The sequence below is a fragment of the Mus musculus genome, chromosome 11, assembly GCF_000001635.26.
Source record: "Mus musculus strain C57BL/6J chromosome 11, GRCm38.p6 C57BL/6J".
Lineage (NCBI taxonomy): Eukaryota > Metazoa > Chordata > Mammalia > Rodentia > Muridae > Mus > Mus musculus.
In genome coordinates this window covers 8912860-8932293 of record NC_000077.6, presented here as the reverse complement: position 1 = coordinate 8932293, position 19434 = coordinate 8912860, and the positions used below count along the sequence as shown (strand labels likewise).

The following is a 19434-nucleotide window of genomic DNA, read 5'->3' as shown; positions in this document are numbered from 1 at the left end:
GCAATTCATACACACAGTTGTTAGCCAAACCCCATCTTCTTCTCCAGGGATATGACTGGACATCAAGGCAGAACTAGTCACTCCATCCTCTTGGATTTGGCTTGGGTTAAAGGGCCTATTTTCTGTAGTCGACATAATCACATAACTGTTAAGAAAGGAACACAGGCAATGTTCAACCTACTGGAGGCTACATAAACAGTCCCCATAGGACCAGATGAGGAGTCATGCAATGTGATAGAGAAAGCTCCAGCCCAGAATTTATCCTCAGAATATGCTACTTTAAAAAAAATACAAATAATAATAATTAGTGTAGACTGATATTAATAAAGCAGAAAGTAGACAACATGGTTTTTAATTACTGGGGAGTAATAACTATGCCTGTTGTACATCTGCTCAGAATTTTTAGGGTGATCTTTATAGCACATTCTAGATACATTCTGAGGACATGGGAAATTGTGTATGTGTGTGTATGTGTGTGTGTGTGTGTGTGTGTGTGTGTGTGTGCGTGTGTGGTGTGTATATGTGTGTGTGTGTGTATGTATGTATATTCTCCACTATTACTCTTTATCCTGGCTGAAATACCCACCCTGTCTTTCTCTTAGCTTCAAAGCATGTCTTACTGGGCAAGGCTCAGCTCTACTTAACGGTCAACCAAGCTCCGCAGGACATGTCTTGTCAGGTGCGACCCCACCATGGTATGGAGGCATATACCATCTTCAGTGTCTTCTGCATGTCAGGGAAACCGGTATGTGAGATTCTTGAGACCCCTTGTCTGTCCTGAGGAATGCAAGTAGCCACAACTCTTGGGAGTCATGGGAGCTCCTTACTTGGCGGGCTGCAGGGATGGGCCTGTCCTGTAATATGGGAAAGTTGCTCCTGCATGAATGGGAGCCTTCCCCTACTCGTGAGAGCAGCCTCCTCATCAGAAAGAGGATCCTTGCAGGGGGTTGCCAGGAAGTCAGGAGGATCTGTTGCCCATAAGCATACAAGTAGGGGGTGGGAAGCTCAGCCTGAGTCCTAACCCCATCTCCAGGATGTGTCTCTCACCTACACTTGACCCTTTGTCCTAATTTGGGCAATGAAGAAATCATTGTGACTTTTTGTACAGGGTCTTGTGAGGCTTTAAGGAGAATTGGGTGTGAAGGGATTAAGGCCACCTTTGAGATCAGGTGGCAGCACAGTAGGAGGCTGTGAATTTTCAGTCACTGTCCTCTGGCTATGGACAGAAGCTACCTGCCCCTGACCTGTTCTGCTCAGGTTCCTTCTCAGAAACCTGCCCTCATGCACAGAGAAGTAAGGCCTGGGCCTTCTGTGAAGGCTCAGTTCCTGGGACCTCAGCTTCTAGCACAGGGCATCTCCATGCCCCCTCCTGGTCCTCATGCCTGTATCATGCCTATCTGTGGAGAGCTGAGACACAGGACTGCTGTCACTGTGAGGGTACTATAAAAGTCTGATTTGCAACTGTTAGGGAAGTGGCTCTCAACCTTTCCAATGCTGAGACCCTTTAATATAGTGCCTCATGTTGTGGTGACCCCATCCATGAATCATAATTAAATATCTGTGTTTTCCAATGGTGTAAGGCAACCCCTGTGAAAGTGTCATTAAACCTCAAAGGGGTCACAACCCACAGGTTGAGAACTCTTGTATTAGGGTGTCTAAATGCCACAGATGGGGCCTTTGTCCTAATTCTCAATCTTTGGGAATCAGGGGTTCCAGCAGATGGGGATAGAGTCGGCGGGAATTGGGGTAACAAACAGACTTGACACAAGGGAGTGTGGATCTGAATGTAACTTGTCAAATCGAGCATCAAGCTTTTTATATAGAAGAAAATAGGGAAGTTAGGTGACACACCTGAAAGGTACAATGAGGTTATGGGATCCTTACATAAAACAGAGGAATGCAAACAGGAAGGACTGGCTTGCAACAACTGGGATAAAATTCAATGTTAACAACTGGGAACAAAAACAGCCCCACCTAAGGTCAGCTTAATCTTAGAAGCCAGGGCCAAGGGCTTCTTGCGTGCCCTTGCCATAGTTTCTATTCTATTGTATAGTCCAAGTTCCCCCTAGGCCATTGTAAATACTTGTTTGTGTATGGGTGTAACTCAGCTATCTATAGTTCTAAGTATCTACTTTGGTTCCTTCTTAGATCACAAACTTCCTTCTTTCTAGATACTGGTAAATTCCTGTGTAGGGCAGTGACTTAGCTATCCATGCCTAGGGTCGGATCAAGGACTGCCTAGAATCTAATTTAGCTATATGTCAAAATATCAATCCTTAGAAGCACTTATAATAAAGCAATATTAAGGGAAAGCACACAGATCCGTTTACCAACTAAAGCAAGGACATTGGAACATTCGTTATACAGGAAGCCAAGGTTCCAGGAGACTAAGTTTCTGTGAACTTTTCGCCTCAGGACAGCGCCCAGGTTTTGGGGGGCCTGTCGCGCTTGTCACTACTGGAATGGGATGTAGCATCTAAAGACAAAATGAGCTAGCTGACCCAAGTGTGGAATCCTGCTTCATGTAAGAAGCCCTTTGGCTTAAGAGCAGAAGAGTCCCACTGTGCCAGAAAACCTCTCTCTCTTGTGTGCCTATGCAGTGAGAATGATGCAGGCATCTTGGTCTGGGCTGTAACACATGAGCAGCAGTGGCCATGAGGGCAGCAGCAGATGGGACTGATTGGGCAATGCCACCCATGTTGTATTCAATTTTCTTTCTTTCTCTCTCTCTTTCCTTCTTTCTTTCCTTCCTTCCTTCCTTCCTTCCTTCCTTCCTTCCTTCCTTCCTTTCTTTTTTTCTCCCATGATTGGATCATAGGACTTTCATTATGAATTTCGTTACCGGATAGGAAACACTTCCTCACATACCCTGTACCGTGGTCAAGACACCCAGCATTATTTTTTATTGCCAGCTGGTGATTCTTCGGACAATTACAAAGGTAAGTCACAGAGCCCAGCATGTTACTAGATCTGCCTACATATCTCTCCAACCTTTTCTCCAGTTTCTAAAAACTATTGAAAGACCCCCGAGGTGGGTAGTCAATCAATCTGAGGAGACCCTCTCAAGGACCAGCGAGACCACGATTCGGATGCAAACAGCAAGAGGCTTTATTGAGAACACGGGTACCCGGGCGACGCAGTCTATCGGAGGACTGGCGCGCCGAGTGTGGAGTTTTTACCCTTTTTATAGGGCTGGGGCTGGGGAGCAAAAAGCGCGGTTACAGAAGCGAGAAGCGAGCTGGTTGGTTAGTTCGAATAAGGCTTGGGGTATTTCTCGGTCATTTGGGGAAACTGAGGTGGGACTTTTTAGTTCTAAACAATGTCTATTTTCAAGAAATGGGTATGGGAGGGGTACGAGGAAAGGGTCTAATGAAGGTTCAACAATGGGCACACACCTGGTCAGAACATTGGCGGACACACAGGTTCAAGGAGTGGCCAGAGCACTGTGCACCTCTATTTTTCTAAATCAGTGAAGCTAGTTCTGCTAACACTGACGTCTGAGAGCCATCTGTTCTTGGCCCTGAGCCGGGGCCCAGGTGCTTGACCACCGATATTTGGCCCCTGTCCCAGTATTATTCAGCCTTAATCTTTAACTGTTAATCTTTAACTGAACTTTCTTGTAACTTTTGAGAACTCAGCTCTGGTACTTTTTCATGCCTTGCAAAATGGCGTTACTGCAGCTAGCTTGCTAAGCCTGATGGTGGGGTCTTTCATTCCCCCCTCTTTCTGGAAACTGAATAAAATCTTTTATTCACGTGATTCCACTTCTTCTGGATCTATTGATTTGAGTTGGTGATACTGTTGGGTCAAAACCAGGGCCTGCACTACCGAAATTCTGTCTTTTACAAACTGGACCAAGCGGTTGAGAATACAGGGTCCGAAGAGTAGGATTAATAAAAGTATTATCAAGGGGCCCATAATGGTGGATATTAAGGTCGTGAACCATGGGGACCTGTTAAACAGTCCCTCAAACCACCCTTGTCCTGATTTGAACAATTTTTGTCTCTGGTTCAACCTTTCTCTTAGCTTTGCCATGCTATCTCTTACTACGCCAGTGTGGTCCGCGTAGAAACAGCATTCTTCTTTTAGGGCAGCACATAATCCTCCTTCTTTTAGGAACAGTAGATCTAATCCCCTCCGGTTCTGTAGGACCACCTCAGACAACGAGGTCAGAGACTTTTCTAGGGCACTGACTGACTTTTCTAAAGCCCCAAGGTCTGTATGTATGGCTGCCTGGAGCTGCTCGAATTGTTTGGTGGCCACTAGGGCTGTAGTCCCGGTTCCTACTCCTGCAGCTATGCCGCCCATAGTAAGTCCTCCCAACAGCAGGGCCAGAGTTAATGACACCGGCTCTCTTTTATATTTGGTTTTTCTCTCAAACTGGCCATAAACATAACCAGGGGAGTGGTAGGTCACCTTTGGCCAGAGCTCAACCAGGACACAGTAATCGGTGGTGAGGTCGAGTACAGTGGTAGATAGGCAGGGAGTGAGCCCGGTGTTGCAAGCCCAAATGGTCCCGGCGGGAGCAGCCAGATAGTAGGACCCGTCGCTCGTCTTCTGGGTGGTATTACACAGGGCCTGATGGGTTTTGGGAACTGCTCCTACGCAGAGTCCCTGTCCGGTCACTTCGGACAGGGTCAGCTTGTGTTGGGAGGCCACGGAGCAGTTAGCTGGGGCAGAGGTATGGTTGGAATAAGTACCTAGGACGGCAACCCCTTCGTAGTAGGGGGGTCCCGCTACCAGACACAACCAGCACTCTTGGGTTTTGTCAGGACTGGTGAGGTTGAGAGCTTGGTAGGCTCCATCTACCAGGTTTAGCAGCCTGTCTCCCGTCCCAGGTTGTTGAGAAGGTGGGGCAGTCTCAGGGACTATAGAGGCTGCGCCTGGAGGAGGAGGCTGAGGAGGCCTGGGGAGCATGATCTGCACGGGTCGGGAGGGGGGTAACTGGTCAGTGATCACGGGATTAGGCCCAATGGGGACGCGGGGCCCTATATTGAGGACCTGGCGGGTCAAAGAGAACCGGGTCACCGGGTCGGTCCCTGTGGATCGGTACAGTCTTAGTCCCCATACTTTGGGGCCATCCCAGCTGGCCTTTTTGCCCGCGTCAGTGAATTCCAGGACTAGGGGATTGCATCGACCCCCCGGTGTGGCGCCCTTGATGTCACTGGAGACCGCTGAGGAATCATAACAGGGGCCCTGATTCCGAGGGGTGTTTCCTCGCTTAAGGGAAATTAGGTCCCATGATGATGATGGCTTCCAGTATGCCTGTCCAGTGGTCTCACAGCCCCATTTGCCACAGTAGCCCTCTCTCGGCCCTCCACACCCTGTTGGTACAGTATGCCCGGGGCAAACATAGAAGTCAAATGTTCTTGCCCTTTTTCTTCCCCCGGGAGTGCGACACCCGAGTCCAGTCTCATCCCAGTCGTCCCCTATTAAATCGCACAAGTCAAAGTACAGTTTAGGAAAGGCATCGGTCATTGTCCCCAGGAGGGAGGTAGCATTAGCTGTTTGTCCTGTCATTAAGTTGGTAACTCTCCAAGTAACATTGAAGACCTGATGAGGGCTGTCATGTTGTACTGATACTCCTGCCCTTATTAAGATCCCCAGGATTATTAGGGGGCCCCACGGGTTAATCTTATCTTTAAGGGATTTTGAGAACGCTGGACCTTCCATGTCGGTCCTGATGCTGTTCCGGCCGGAGGGGTTGTCGCCGCTTTTACGTGAGCGGCGTGGATCCACGCAGCGATGCCGTCTACTTTGAGAGCGGTGGGGGTGGTCAGCAGGACGGTGTAGGGTCCTTTCCAGCGAGGTTCCAAGTTCTTAGTCTGGTGCCGGCGTACCCACACGGTGTCGCCGACACGGAAGGGGTGTGGTATCACTGGCTGGTCCAGCTGGTCCTGATAGGCAGCGGCCAGTGGCTTCCAGGCCTCTCGTTGTACTGCTTGGAGGGCCTGTAAGTGAGCTTGGAGAGAGGGGCTATTAGTAAACTTTGACATTTCAGGATCATGGAAATTAACAAGGGGCGGGGGCGCCCCATACAGGATTTCATACGGAGTGAGTCCATGGGGGCCCGGAGTGTTGCGGGCTCGGTAGAGGGCTAAGGGAAGTAGGAGTACCCAGTCTCTAGTGCCAGTTGCAAGCGTTAATTTGGTCAAAGTCTCCTTGATTGTCCTATTCATTCTTTCTACCTGACCTGAACTCTGGGGTCTGTAAGCACAATGTAGTTTCCAATCAATCCCCAGTAGCTTGGCCACCGACTGACTTACCTGGGAGACGAAGGCAGGCCCATTATCAGTCCCCAACACTTGGGGCATTCCAAACCTTGGAAATATTTCTTCCAGAAGTTTCTTGGTCACTATTTTGGCAGTCTCATGTTTGGTTGGGAAGGCTTCAACCCAGCCAGAGAACGTGTCCACGAATACCAGGAGATACTTGTACCCATACAGTCCGGGCTTCACTTCAGTAAAGTCAATTTCCCAATGGGTGCCTGGTCGATGTCCTCTTACTCGTGTTCCGGCCCTGATCTTAGTCTTACTGGCATTTACTTGGACACAGGCTTGGCATGATTCCGCCACCTCGTGGAGGATCTTATCTTTATTTAGCATGTAATAGGGGCTTTCTTTCCTGTCTAGAAGTGCCCTCATCTTCTGATAGCTAAGGTGGGTGAGCTGGTGAAGGAAGTCTAATAATTCAAAGGTGAACTGGTCAGGCATCACAGGTTTACCTTGCAGGACCCAATATTTTTTCTCTCTATCATATGTGGCTCCCAACTCTTGTAGGTTCTTTATATCTGTCTCAGTATAATGGAAGAAGTCTGGAGTGTACGGGGTTGAGGTCTCTATGAGAAGTGAGGAGGCCTTTGTGTCAGTCCCCATGGCTGCTTCCCGGGCTGCCTGGTCCGCCATTCGGTTGCCTTTAGCTTCAGCACTATTGCCTTTCTGATGTCCTGGGCAGTGAATTATACTGAGTCTTTTGGGCAGAAAGAGAGCTTTCAGTAAGGCCAAGATTTCGCCCTTGTTCTTGATCTCCTTGCCTTCTGAGGTGAGCAACCCACGTCTCCTATATATTTCTCCATGGACATGGGCGGTAGCAAAGGCATAGCGGCTATCAGTATAAACATTTAGCTTCTTACCTTCTGCCATCTTTAGGGCCTGGGTGAGTGCTATTAGTTCAGCTCGCTGGGCGGATGTCCCGGCTGGCAACGCCTTGGCCCAGATTACCTCGGTCTCGGTGGTCACCGCTGCTCCAGCCCTACGTTGTCCCTCTTGCAGGAAGCTGCTTCCATCTGTATACCAGGTGTGGTCGGCGTCTGGGAGGGGCTGGTCCGTGAGGTCTGGTCTGGTTCCGTGTGTCTCGGCCAAGATCTCGAGGCAGTCATGGTGAGGCTCTTTCCCCGGTAGGGGGAGCAACGTAGCCGGGTTTAGGGCTACCACCGGTCCGAACTGGACCCGGTCCGTATCTAGGAGCATCGCCTGATAGTGGGTCATGCGGGCGTTGGATAGCCAGCGGTCAGGGGGTTGCTTGACTAGTGCCTCTACTGCATGGGGGGCCAGGATGACTAGCGGCTGTCCCATGGTTAGCTTGCCTGCATCTTTTGTCAGAACGGCAATGGCTGCTACCATCCGTAGGCAAGGGGGCCACCCAGCTGCCACTGGGTCTAGCTTTTTGGACAGGTAGGCCACCGGCCGACGCCAAGGTCCCAGTTTTTGCGTTAGGACGCCTTTGGCGTAGCCCTGCTTCTCGTCAACAAAGAGTTCAAAGGGCTTAGTCAAATCTGGCAATCCCAGGGCTGGGGCAGTTAGAAGAGCCTGTTTGATTTCTTGATAGGCCTTTTGCTGGTCTGGGCCCCAATTAAACAGAGTCCCCGTTTTGGTGAGAGGGTACAAGGGGGCTGCCATTTCTGCAAACCCAGGGATCCAGAGGCGACAGAAGCCTGCCGTCCCTAGGAACTCCCTTAGTTGTCGAGGGGTCTTCGGAGTAGGCTGCCCCATCACAGTCTCTTTTCTGGCCTCAGTCAGCCATCTCTGACCCTCTTTTAGAAGATACCCCAGATACTTGACCTGTTTCTGGCAAATTTGGGCTTTCTTGGCCGAGGCCCGATACCCGAGGTTCCCTAGGGTTTGTAACAGGGCCCGAGTACCTTGTTGGCAGTCGAGCTCAGAAGTGGCGGCCAGCAGTAAGTCATCCACGTACTGTAGCAGGATCAAGTCTGGGTGCTGGATCCGGAAGTCTGCTAGGTCTCTGTGCAGTGCCTCATCAAACAGGGTGGGACTGTTTTTGAAACCCTGTGGGAGTCTGGTCCAGGTCAATTGTCCTGAGATTCCCATCTCTGGATCTCTCCACTCAAAGGCGAAGAGAGGCTGACTGGTGGGGTGGAGTCTCAGGCAGAAAAAGGCATCCTTTAAATCAAGCACAGTGTACCACTGGTGGGACGGTGGGAGCCCGCTCAAGAGGTTGTAAGGGTTGGGCACGGTGGGGTGGATGTCTTCCACCCGCTTGTTGACTTCTCTCAGATCCTGGACAGGCCTATAATCATTAGTCCCTGGTTTCTTAACGGGTAGCAGGGGCGTGTTCCAGGGGGACTGGCAGGGTACCAGTATTCCCTGGTCCAACAGTCTCTGTATGTGGGGCTTGATCCCCAGTCTGGCTTCTTGTGACATGGGGTATTGTTTTATGGACACGGGGGTAGAGGTTGCCTTCAGAGGTATGATCAGAGGAGCTTGGCGAACTGCCAGTCCCATGCCTCCGGTTTCCGCCCAGACCTGGGGAAAATCAGAAAGCCAGGTGGACCCTAGAGAAACATCCGGCTCTTTTGAGGTCTCATGTAGCCGATACTCATCTTCTATGTTTAGGGTCAGCACTTGCAGGGGCAGTCCCATTGGTCCCATAACCTGAGCTCCTGATCCCTCGAAGTGGATTTGGGCTTTTAGTTTAGTCAGCAAGTCTCTTCCTAGCAGAGGATAGGGGCAGTCTGGTACATGGAGGAAAGAGTGGGTGACCTTACCGGTAGCTAGATGTACTTTGCGATCCGTGGTCCAGCGATACCGCTTTCCTCCAGTAGCCCCTTGGACCCAGGCAGCCTTGTCACTTAGGGGTCCAGGATTTTGGGTCAGCACGGAGTGTTGGGCCCCAGTATCTACCAGGAAGGTGACGGGTTGCCCCCCGACTTTGAGGGTTATCCTGGGTTCGGGGGGGGCTCCTGACCCTGACCTCCCTAGTCACCTAAGGTTAGGAGGGAGGTCTGGGGCCTCAGTCCTCGGGGCCCTCGTGGCTTCTTTGGGCAGTCCTTAGCCCAGTGTCCCTTTTCTTTGCAGTAGGCGCATTGGTCCTTATCAAGTTGGGGCCTCCTCCGCTCTCCCCCCTGTCTATCCTGTCTCTGACCAATAACTACAGTGGCCAAGAGCTTGCTCATCTCTCTATGTCTTCTGCGGTCCCTTTCTTTCTCTCTCTGCTCATCCTCTGCCCTACGGCGTTCTTCTTTTTCCTCTGTTTCTCTCTTGATACGTTCCTCTCTTTCTTCCGGGGTTTCTCGCTTATTAAAGATCTTTTCAGCTTCCCTCACTAAGTCTCCTAAGGTCTTGCTCTTTAAATCTTCTAACCGCTCTAACTTTCGCCCGATATCCGGGGCAGACTGCCAGATGAATGACATAGACACATTGGTTTCTTGCCCTGGGTCCTCAGGGTCATAAGGAGTGTACCTGCGATAGGCCTCTTTGAGTCTCTCTAAAAAGGCTGAGGGAGACTCATTAGGTCCCTGGGTTATCCCTTTTACCTTGGCCAAATTGGTGGGACTTCTGCCCGCGTTCTGGAGACCCGCTAAGAGCAACTGGCGATAGAGGACTAGGTGGTTCCTACCTTCTGTAGTGGTGTAATCCCAACCGGGGCGTTCAAGGGGAAAAGCAGCATTGACTTCATTAGGCAACTGAGTGGGGCGTCCATCATTGCCCCGGACTGCCTTTCTAGCCTCTAGGAGCACCCGCTGCTTTTCTTCTCCGGTCAGCAGGGTCCCCAACAACTGCTGACAGTCGTCCCAGGTGGGCTGGTGGGTGATGAGGACGGACTCAATCAAGGCCGTCAATTTACCTGGATCTTCAGAAAAGGAAGGGTTATTATTTTTCCAATTGTATAAATCCGAAGAGGAAAACGGCCAATACTGAAGCTGGCCATCTCCCCCCATGCGGAGTGGAAATGCCTGGGAGGTGGTGGAGTCCACTGCGGGAGGGTCTCTCCTTCCCCGCAGTCGAGACACCATGGGAGAAGGGGGGGAAACCTCGGAGGTGGTGGCCGCCTCTTCTTCGTCGTTCTCCCTGGCAGAGGAGGAGGGTTGTGCTCTGTACGGCGGGGGGTCCTCTGTGAGAAGGTCAATGAGGGGTCCGCCGCTATCAGGGAGAACCTGGGGCTTAGGAGGTTTGGACTTTATAGAGGGGGTAAGGGCAGGGTAAAGGGCAGATCGGGACGGAGGTTGCGCAGAAGGACCGGGCGGGAGGACGGGAGCTGTCGGCAAGGGAGGAAGTTTAGGAGACACAAACGGTTTGACCCACGGAGGGGGGTCATAGGCAAGTGCCTCCCAGGTGACGATATATGGGACCTGATCCGGGTGTCCGTGGGGACCAGGACAAAACACTCTAGACTTAACCTGAGAGATAATACTTAAATTGAAAGTACCATCCTGAGGCCATCCCACATTGAAAGTTGGCCATTCAGCGGAACAGAAGGTAATCCAGCGCCTCTTCCTGACATCCACAGACTGGTTGGATGCAATGCGCTGGACATCTCCCCAGTGCTGCAAGGTTAAACTCAGAGGGGTAGTTACGGTCTGTCCCATGATCTCGAAAACACTTAAAGACAGAAGAAAACTAACGAAGAACAAAAGAACAACAAACAAATCAGACGCGCGGCGCGGCTTCGGCGTAAAACCGAAAGCAAAAATTCAGACGGGGGCGGGAAGTGTCTCTGTCTCTCGTCCCCCAACAAAGCCACGTACAGTGGCGGAGCTCCAAAAAGTCCGACTCGGGTAGGTTAACTGATACAGAATGGGCCACAAAACGGGCCCCCGAGGCCGCTGGGACGTCTCCCAGGGGCTGCGGCCGGGAATACGAACTCGTCAGTTCTTCCGCGGAACCGCCAGATACAGATCTAGTTAGCTAACTAGTACAGACGCAGGCGCAAACATTGGATGCCGGCACAAACACGCACGAAGACAGAGACAGACACGAAACGACCGCTGGCCAGCTTACCTCCCGGCGGGGGGTCGGTGGTCCCTGGGCAGGGGTCTCCAAATCTCGGTGGAACCTCCAAATGAAAGACCCCCGAGGTGGGTAGTCAATCAATCTGAGGAGACCCTCTCAAGGACCAGCGAGACCACGATTCGGATGCAAACAGCAAGAGGCTTTATTGAGAACACGGGTACCCGGGCGACGCAGTCTATCGGAGGACTGGCGCGCCGAGTGTGGAGTTTTTACCCTTTTTATAGGGCTGGGGCTGGGGAGCAAAAAGCGCGGTTACAGAAGCGAGAAGCGAGCTGGTTGGTTAGTTCGAATAAGGCTTGGGGTATTTCTCGGTCATTTGGGGAAACTGAGGTGGGACTTTTTAGTTCTAAACAATGTCTATTTTCAAGAAATGGGTATGGGAGGGGTACGAGGAAAGGGTCTAATGAAGGTTCAACAATGGGCACACACCTGGTCAGAACATTGGCGGACACACAGGTTCAAGGAGTGGCCAGAGCACTGTGCACCTCTATTTTTCTAAATCAGTGAAGCTAGTTCTGCTAACACTGACGTCTGAGAGCCATCTGTTCTTGGCCCTGAGCCGGGGCCCAGGTGCTTGACCACCGATATTTGGCCCCTGTCCCAGTATTATTCAGCCTTAATCTTTAACTGTTAATCTTTAACTGAACTTTCTTGTAACTTTTGAGAACTCAGCTCTGGTACTTTTTCATGCCTTGCAAAATGGCGTTACTGCAGCTAGCTTGCTAAGCCTGATGGTGGGGTCTTTCACTATAAATAATTTAAATGGCCTAGAAATTAAAATAATCTATTCACCTCAGTAAATATAGGCATGTTACCTGTCTTTAATATAGAATGAATATTAAAAACATCATCAGCAAATTGGGATTTTTATACCCTAAATTTATTTTCTTTCTTGTTTGTTTGTTTGTTTGTTTGTTGTTGTTTTGTTTTTTTCAAGACAGGGTTTCTCTGTATAGCCCTGGCTGTCCTGGAATTTACTCTGTAGTCCAAGCTGGCTTTGAACTCAAAAAGATTTGCCGGCCTCTGCCTCCCGAGTGCTAGAATTACAGGTGTGTGCTGCTATCACCTGGCTTATATCTTAAATTTCAATCAAAATATAGATATTTCCCCCTTTAAAGTTAAGAAAGCATTTTCTTTCTGACACTTGTCCCATATCCTCCAAGTAGAAGCATTTTCTCTTGCTTCTAGATTCAAGTCACACTGAGCAAAATTCTCAGACAACGTCTCGCTAAGCTTTGTTATCGTGTTCGGATTAACGTGATGGTGCCTTTCTATTTGCATCTGAGCTTGAGTTTTCCAAAGCCAAGAAAGCAGAGTAACCACCATAGTGGGCAGTGCTGAGTCTTTTAATACTAAAGGGAGAGAAGTCTTTTAATACTAAAGTTGCATTCACCTGCTTCTGGAAATTTTTTGCATAATGGCTACACATGCCAAATACCCCCACCTCTTGGTGGTAGCCAGAGGTCATCCTAAGAGCTGGGTCAAATGGAATTTGTTTTAGACAAGGATGTTCAGCCTCAGTAAGCATCCCTCTTATGATGCAGGTTACATTAACAACTGACATGGTCCCTCTCCTGAGAGCCGCATGCAGGGGCATGAGTACCTCTTTGCAACAGACAGCCATAGTTAACAGGCCTAGACAGATGTATAAATATAAAAGTTTCTCAGCACTATGTTTGAATGAGAATATTTTGACATAAATCTATAGAACCAAACTTTAGGTCACAGGTCTGGGACAGTACCAATTAAATGTTGCTCAAATCCTTCATGTGCTATACACTGCTAACTGTTATTTCATTAGATCCTGGTGAATGCCCGAGTTCACAATTACAACTGAATAAATGTGATCAACAAAGCAAGCATAAATGTAGTAGAGCAGATTTTTAATGTTCTCACCCTGTCCCATCCTTTGCATGAGTGAAAATAGCAGTTACTACATCAAATTAAATTAAGTCTTACCTAAAACCTATCCCTTTTTTCCCATCCTCTCTTGATTCAGAGCATATTTTCTGTGGTAGGGGTACTTCATAAAACTGGAACTTCCAGGGGCCCACACAATCATTACTGGCTCAGAATCTTGGGGGAAAGGCAGAGCCCAAAATTTGAGCTTCCCAGTAATTGGAATGCACATGGCCAGTGCCCATGTCCTAAGAAGAACTGACATCCAAGTTAAGTCTCCAAACTCTAGTATGGATTTAAGGTTGGGTCTCCTATATACATACTCAAGGTTCACATGTATGCTGCTCTTCCTGTGTGGTACACACAACTGTACCTGTGGCTATCACCTAAACCCAATGTCACCAGCAGCACTCCTCATCATACTTTTGAGCAGTGGCTCTCAACCTTCCTAATCCAGTGACTCTTTAATACAATCCCTCATGATGTGCAGACCCCCCAACCATAAAACTGTTTTGTTGAAAAGTAAGTATCTGATATACAGGATATCTGATATGAAACCCCCAAAGAGGTCAAGACTCACAGGTTGAGAGCCACTGCCTTTGGGCCTTTGTTACATGAGAGGATTCCCAGGTCCACCAACTAGCCATTTCTTGCTAGATATATACAGATGTTTTTATGTAAACCTCCCCTCAGATTTCTTCTTTACCTTTTCCTGTTAAATCTGCCTCTATCATTTAGGAACTAAGTAAAATATGAGAGTCTGGACTACACACCCCATGTCCTTGGTACCCCATTTCAGCATTGCTTATGTTTTCCGTGGACTCTGAGGGGTGGGGTGGTCCTGCCTCCCATGAATGGATAATGATTTACCCCTGCCTCCTGCAGCACATGGTGACATCACCTGCCTGTCTGACCTCTATGATAATGAGCATTCACTGGTCTGTCTATCCTCTTTGACACTCACAGTCTGATGAACATTCACTGACCTTCTTTTGGTGCTCAGATGTTAGGTTAGGCTGTAAGATCTCCCCAGAAGGGCAAAAGACCTTTAGGTCTTTTTATGTACTGTGCTTTATATTTGAATCCCTTGTAAACAAGCCATTACCATGGGGCAGGAGAGATGGCTCAGCGGTTAAGATGTGCTTAGGTTAGAAAAGACCTGAGTTTGGTTCTCAGCACCTAGATCGGGTGGCTTACAACTGCCTATGGCCCTAGCTTCATGGGATCTAGTATCCTCTTCTAGCCTCTAAGAGCACCTACACTCACATGTACATAACTGTGACACAGACATACAGACAAACACATAATTACAAATAATTTTTCATAAGACAAAAAAAACCCCTCCAAAGTACCATTCAGTTGGTCATGTACTCCTGGGCATGGGGCCTACCCTTAAGTGTGGTTTGTATATCCAAGGAGATTCTGTTGAGCTCATTTCTCCTTAATTTCTCTTTTGCAAGTTTTCAATTGGAGATAGCTTCTGAGCTAGAAATGGAGGCTTGTGTCCACCTCCCCTCTCAGGGCCGAGATGCATCTGGCTTAGAGCCTCGCAGGTCCTATGCAAGCTGCCATGGTCTGTGTGGGTTCATATGTGCGACAATCCCTTTGTGTCTAGAACGCCTTGTTTCCTTGGTGTCTTCTAGCCCCTCTGACTCTTCTACTCTTTCTGCCTCCTCTTCTGCTGGGCTCTCTGAGCCCTCCGGGGAAGGATTTGATGGAGACATCCCATGTAGGACTGAGTGTTCAAGGGTCTCTCACTCTCTGTACATTGTCCAGTTGTATATTTGTTCCATCTAATGTAGTAGGAAGCATCTCTGTATGGCTGATCAAGACACTGATCATTGGGTATAGCTTTGTCTGGGCATTCATTCATTTCTTCCTTCCTTCCTTCCTTCCTTCCTTCCTTCCTTCCTTCCTTTCTTTCTCTCTCTCTCTTCTCTCTCTTCCTTCCTTTCTTTTTCTTTCTTTCTTTCTTTCTTTCTTTCTTCCTGTTTTTTTTTAACTTTATAGGTCTTTTGATTACATATGGTTTCTGGTTTCGTGGTTTTATAGGATATCTCTATGTGCACATGTATATTTCTCTGTCTCTGCATATATATGTATTTCTTGTGCTTTTTTTTTCTTTTTTTTTTTTTCTTTTTTTTTTGGTTTTCGAGACAGGGTTTCTCTGTGTAGCCCTGGCTGTCCTGGAACTCACTTTGTAGACTCAGAAATCCACCTGCCTCTGCCTCCCAAGTGCTGGGACTAAAGGCGTGCGCCACCACACCCGGCTTTCTTTGACTTTTTTATATCTGTTCATTAGTTTGTTTTGCCCTATTCAGATTTTTTTGTTTTTATTTTTTTCTTGTTCTTTTCTTTCTTTCTTTTTCTTTTTAAAGTTACCTGTTTCCAACAAAAGAGAGCTAGGGTGTGAAATAGGTGGCGAGGATCTGGGAGGAGTTGGGGAATGTCAACTATAATCAGAATATATTGTGAGAAAAATCCATTTTCAATCAAAAATAAATCATTAAAAGAAAAAAAGAAAAAAGAAAAAGAAAAAAAGAAAAGAAAAAAGCCATTCCCACTTGGAATTCCCATTATGGTTTTGCATAATACCCAGTGATCTATTTACTGGTTTGCTGGTATCCTCACTGTGTATGATGCGAGAGGAAGAACAGCTTGCTTGAGTTTTGCCAGCACCCTGTACCCTGTCACCATTACCTATACTGTTTCGCTGCTGTTGGTGTGTAGACTCTTCTCTGCAGCTGTGTGTCCAGGATGACCCTCCTCTGTCATCTTCCTTCACAGTCATTGTTTCAACTGAGATCACAGATGGCCACGGCTCCAAGGTGCAGCCATGCACTGTGGCGGTGACTGTGCTACCCCGTTACCATGGAAATGACTGCTGTGACAAGGAACTGTAAGTAATAGGATGCAACACAGACACACTACAAGAGAGGTCGTCATCTCTGGAGAGATGACAAACAGCTACTAAGAGAACAACAGTAAATTGGCTTTCTCATGCTGAGCAAAGCGAGGTTTTCCCACAATCGGCTTGTTAAGTACCACTTTCACAGAGTTGTGCATGTGCTTAACGCCCACAATTCTTTCTTGTCTTTTTAAAACATGTTTTAAACCATGTTTTATAGCTGAGTAATATTTACTGAAATGCCTCACTTTTTTTTTTAATACATCAGCATGTGAAATTACCTATATTTTGTCTGTAGTAAGTCAGTGTTTTAGTTGGGGTTTATGGTTGTGAAGAGACACCATACCTCTGCCTTAGTTAGGGTTGTATTGCTGTGAAGAGACACCATGACTCTTGTATAAGATAACGTTTAATTGGGGATAGCTTACAGTTTCTCCGTTCCATTATCATCAAAGCAGGAAGCAGGACAGCATCCAGGCAGACATGTGCTGGAGAAAGAGCTGAGAGTTCTACATCTTGATCTGAGGGCAGCCAGGAGGGGACTACTTTCCTGGGAGCTAGGAGGAGGATCTGGCCCCTCTATGGGCCAAACATATTCAGACCACCACAGTCAGGTTATCATGAAGAACTTCCTGTAAGTTTTGGTGTGGGTGAGCATTTTTATTTCCTGGAGGTAGAATCAGTGGGTCGTAAGATACTTCTCGCTAGCACTTCAGCAGCATGGCATTGGTATTTCCACCAGTGCTGGATGAGGTGAGAGATTTTCCTCTGTGCTAACTTTGGGAAACTGAATTCATTTGGGAAGAGGAACCCTAAGATAAGAAAATGTCTCCATCAATTGGCCTGTAGGCAAGCCTGGGGGATATTCCCATGATTAATGATTGATGTGGGAAGACCCAGCCCACTGTGGGTGGTGTGCTACCCCCACCCTGGGCAGGTTAGTCTTGCGTCATCTAAGAAAGCAGGCTGATCAAGCCATCTGGAACAAGCCAGTGAGCAGTGTTCTTCTACAGCCTCTGCTTCTGTTCCTGCTTCCAGATCCCTGCCTTGACTTTCTTTCCTGAATTTCCTTCATAATGGAAGTTGTAAGATGAAATAAACCCTTTCCTCTTCAACTTGTTTTTTGGTTAATATTTTATCACAGCAACAGAAAGTAAACTGGGACAAACCTTAAATGTTAAGGTTTGTTTCTTAAGTCTCATTTCTTTTTATTCCACAGATACCCCTGGGTTCCCCTCCATGACAGTCCTTATGCTGCCTTGACTGCTGTAGTTTTGTGATTTTTCCCCCCATATTAAGTATTGAACCCAGGGCCCAGTTCATGGAGGCCAAGCACTACACCACTGAGCCGCATACAGTCCCTTGTGGTAAATGTTAAAGCTGAACTCGTTAATTTTTATCTTCTAACAGTGATTCTTCCAGAGTTTTTGTAATTCCTTTTGGCTTCTAATGTCAACTTGTGGATTTCTGTAAAAATGAATCAGAGCATGCATAGTGTGGCCAGCCTTGCTCTGTCTTACTCTGCCCCTCCCAGGACTGTGTGCCAGGGCTCTAGACACCTTCTGAACAGGATATAAAAATCAAAATACAGTGAAATCCTGCTGGGATTTTCATAGGTATTCTGTTGAATCTGTAGCCAGTTTCAGTAACATAGCTCTAAACAGGATTAACTCCTTCAGTTCATGGATACCTCAACTAGATTTCCATTTTTTCAACAATGTTCTATAAATGCTAAATATATTTATAAATATTTTTCTTCCTCCTCTTAGAAAGGACTTTATTATAAAGTCCAAGCTGATACTGAACACACTTTGTAGTCCAGACTATACTCAAACTGTCAATCCCTCTGCCTCAGCCTTCCTTTCGAGACAATAGACATATGCCACTATGCCTAGCTGCATTTCATTATTTTGATATTATTACAAATGGAAATGTTTTCTTAATTTTAGTTTTGGATTTTTTGTTGTTAGTGCATAGCAATAAAATTGCTTCTGTATATTGGTGGTTTATGTGTGGCTACTGAATATGGGCAGTAACTTGAATTTAATTGCTTTAGATATTTATGTCATATATTAAGTAACAATAGTTTAGTTTTTGTAGTGCACCCTCTGGGATTTTCTATATATAAGCTCTATCATCTGTAAGTGCAAATAGCTTTACTTCTTTCTCCCATCAGGCTGCCTTTAATTTCTTGTTCTTCCTTAGCTAGAACATCAAATTTAATGATGAGCTGAGAGACAATAGTAGGAATCCTGGTCTGCTCTCCTGCTTTAGGGACAGTACTCGGCCTTTCAAGATAAGAGTATAGCAGGAGCTGTGTGATTTCCACAGTTATTCATTACTGGGTTGAGGAGATTCTATTCTGCTCCTACTTTGTTCAGTGCTTTGAATCATGGGAGCATGCTGGGTTTTTTAAATGCCGTTTCTAAACCTAATGTGATGATGTGGTTTTATTTTTCATTTATTCTGTGAAGATGTTACTGTCATTTGGATTTTTTTATCTTCTCTGAAAGTATTAAGGTTTTTCTTCCAGGAATCAAATTTATTTCAAGGTATCAATGTAGAATAAGTCCAAGACAAGAGGGCTTTCCCCTCATAATTGGGATCGCTAACCTTGCAAAAGGAGCTAGGAAAATCAAGCTAGCCCCATCTTAGCTCTCATCTGCTACAGTGTGAGACCAGACTCTTCCCCAAGAACAATGCAGCATAACGCTGCCACTTTGAGGGAGAGAATAGCCCTCACCAGATATAAAACTTGCAAGTCCTTCATCTTCACATTCACAGCCTCTAAAATACACGAAATGAATTGTCTCCTAAGTTAAAAAGATACAAATATTTTGTTCTAACTGCACAAACAAATCAAGACATAAGTTACAATTGGGCATCAGTTTTTGTATGGAGTCAATTTTGCATTTCAAGAATAAATCCCGTGAGCATCTAATCCTTCTCAGGATTGCTGGACTCGGGAGGCTTGCTCTCTTTGGGAAGCTGTGTGTCTCTATGCTTCAGAGATACTGGCCTGTAGTTTTCTTTCTTGGGTTGTCTTTGTCTGGCTATGGTATCAGGGGAAGGCTTGTCTCAATCAACCTGTAAATATTCTGAGTTGTAATATCTGGAAGATTTTGCGAATGGCAGTTGCTAATTCTGTAATGATTTGATAGAAACTGCCAATGAAATCATTTGGGTCTGGAGAGTTCTTTGTGGGCTTTTATTAATTTAACCTCATTTTTTGTTGTTGTTGTTTCTTCTTGAGTTAGTTTGAGTCGCTTGTTTCTCTAGGAATTTTTTCATTCTAGTGTATTCTCTAGTATTTTTGTGGACAGGATTTTTTAGGGGATAAATACTGTAATAGTTTTATATCTACTTGGTCAGTAGTAC

General features: G+C 47.0%; 2 protein-coding genes across 3 annotated transcripts in view; one reads left to right on the top strand and one right to left on the bottom strand.

Moving 5' to 3' along the window:
• The window catches only part of Pkd1l1 (polycystic kidney disease 1 like 1), a 149014-nt gene that overhangs the window by 42416 nt on the left and 87164 nt on the right, over positions 1-19434 (top strand). The window contains exons 17-19 of the mRNA XM_017314870.1: positions 603-745; positions 2819-2939; positions 15936-16047. Of these exons, the coding sequence (XP_017170359.1) occupies positions 603-745; positions 2819-2939; positions 15936-16047 (376 nt within the window). The remainder of the gene's footprint in view (positions 1-602; positions 746-2818; positions 2940-15935; positions 16048-19434) is intronic.
• Gm40814 (predicted gene, 40814) lies at positions 3019-11442 on the bottom strand. 2 transcript variants are annotated; one of them, XM_017314883.2, is made up of 3 exons: positions 8141-8907; positions 6267-7387; positions 5804-5962 (listed from the first exon to the last, which is right to left on the bottom strand). In XM_017314883.2, the coding sequence occupies exons 1-3, from the start codon at positions 8886-8888 to the stop codon at positions 5876-5878; spliced, it is 1956 nt and encodes a 651-aa protein (XP_017170372.2). In that variant the 5' UTR covers positions 8889-8907; the 3' UTR covers positions 5804-5875. The 2 variants fall into 2 exon arrangements, with proteins under 2 accessions (XP_030102336.1, XP_017170372.2); XM_030246476.1 differs by lacking the exons at positions 6267-7387; positions 8141-8907 and adding an exon at positions 11238-11442 and having other exon boundaries at positions 3019-5962.

Bases quoted from the DNA above. Each gene is read 5' to 3' on its own strand.
- Gm40814 (XM_017314883.2), bottom strand. From the start codon at position 8,888: ATGGGACCAATGGGACTGCCCCTGCAAGTGCTGACCCTAAACATAGAA. The intron at 7,388-8,140 runs GTACTCGGGCCC...TACCGGGGAAAG, and splicing joins TGAGCTCGACTGCCAACAAG to AGCCTCACCATGACTGCCTC. The intron at 5,963-6,266 runs GTAAGTCAGTCG...CCTCTCTCCAAG, and splicing joins GGCCTGCCTTCGTCTCCCAG to CTCACTTACAGGCCCTCCAA.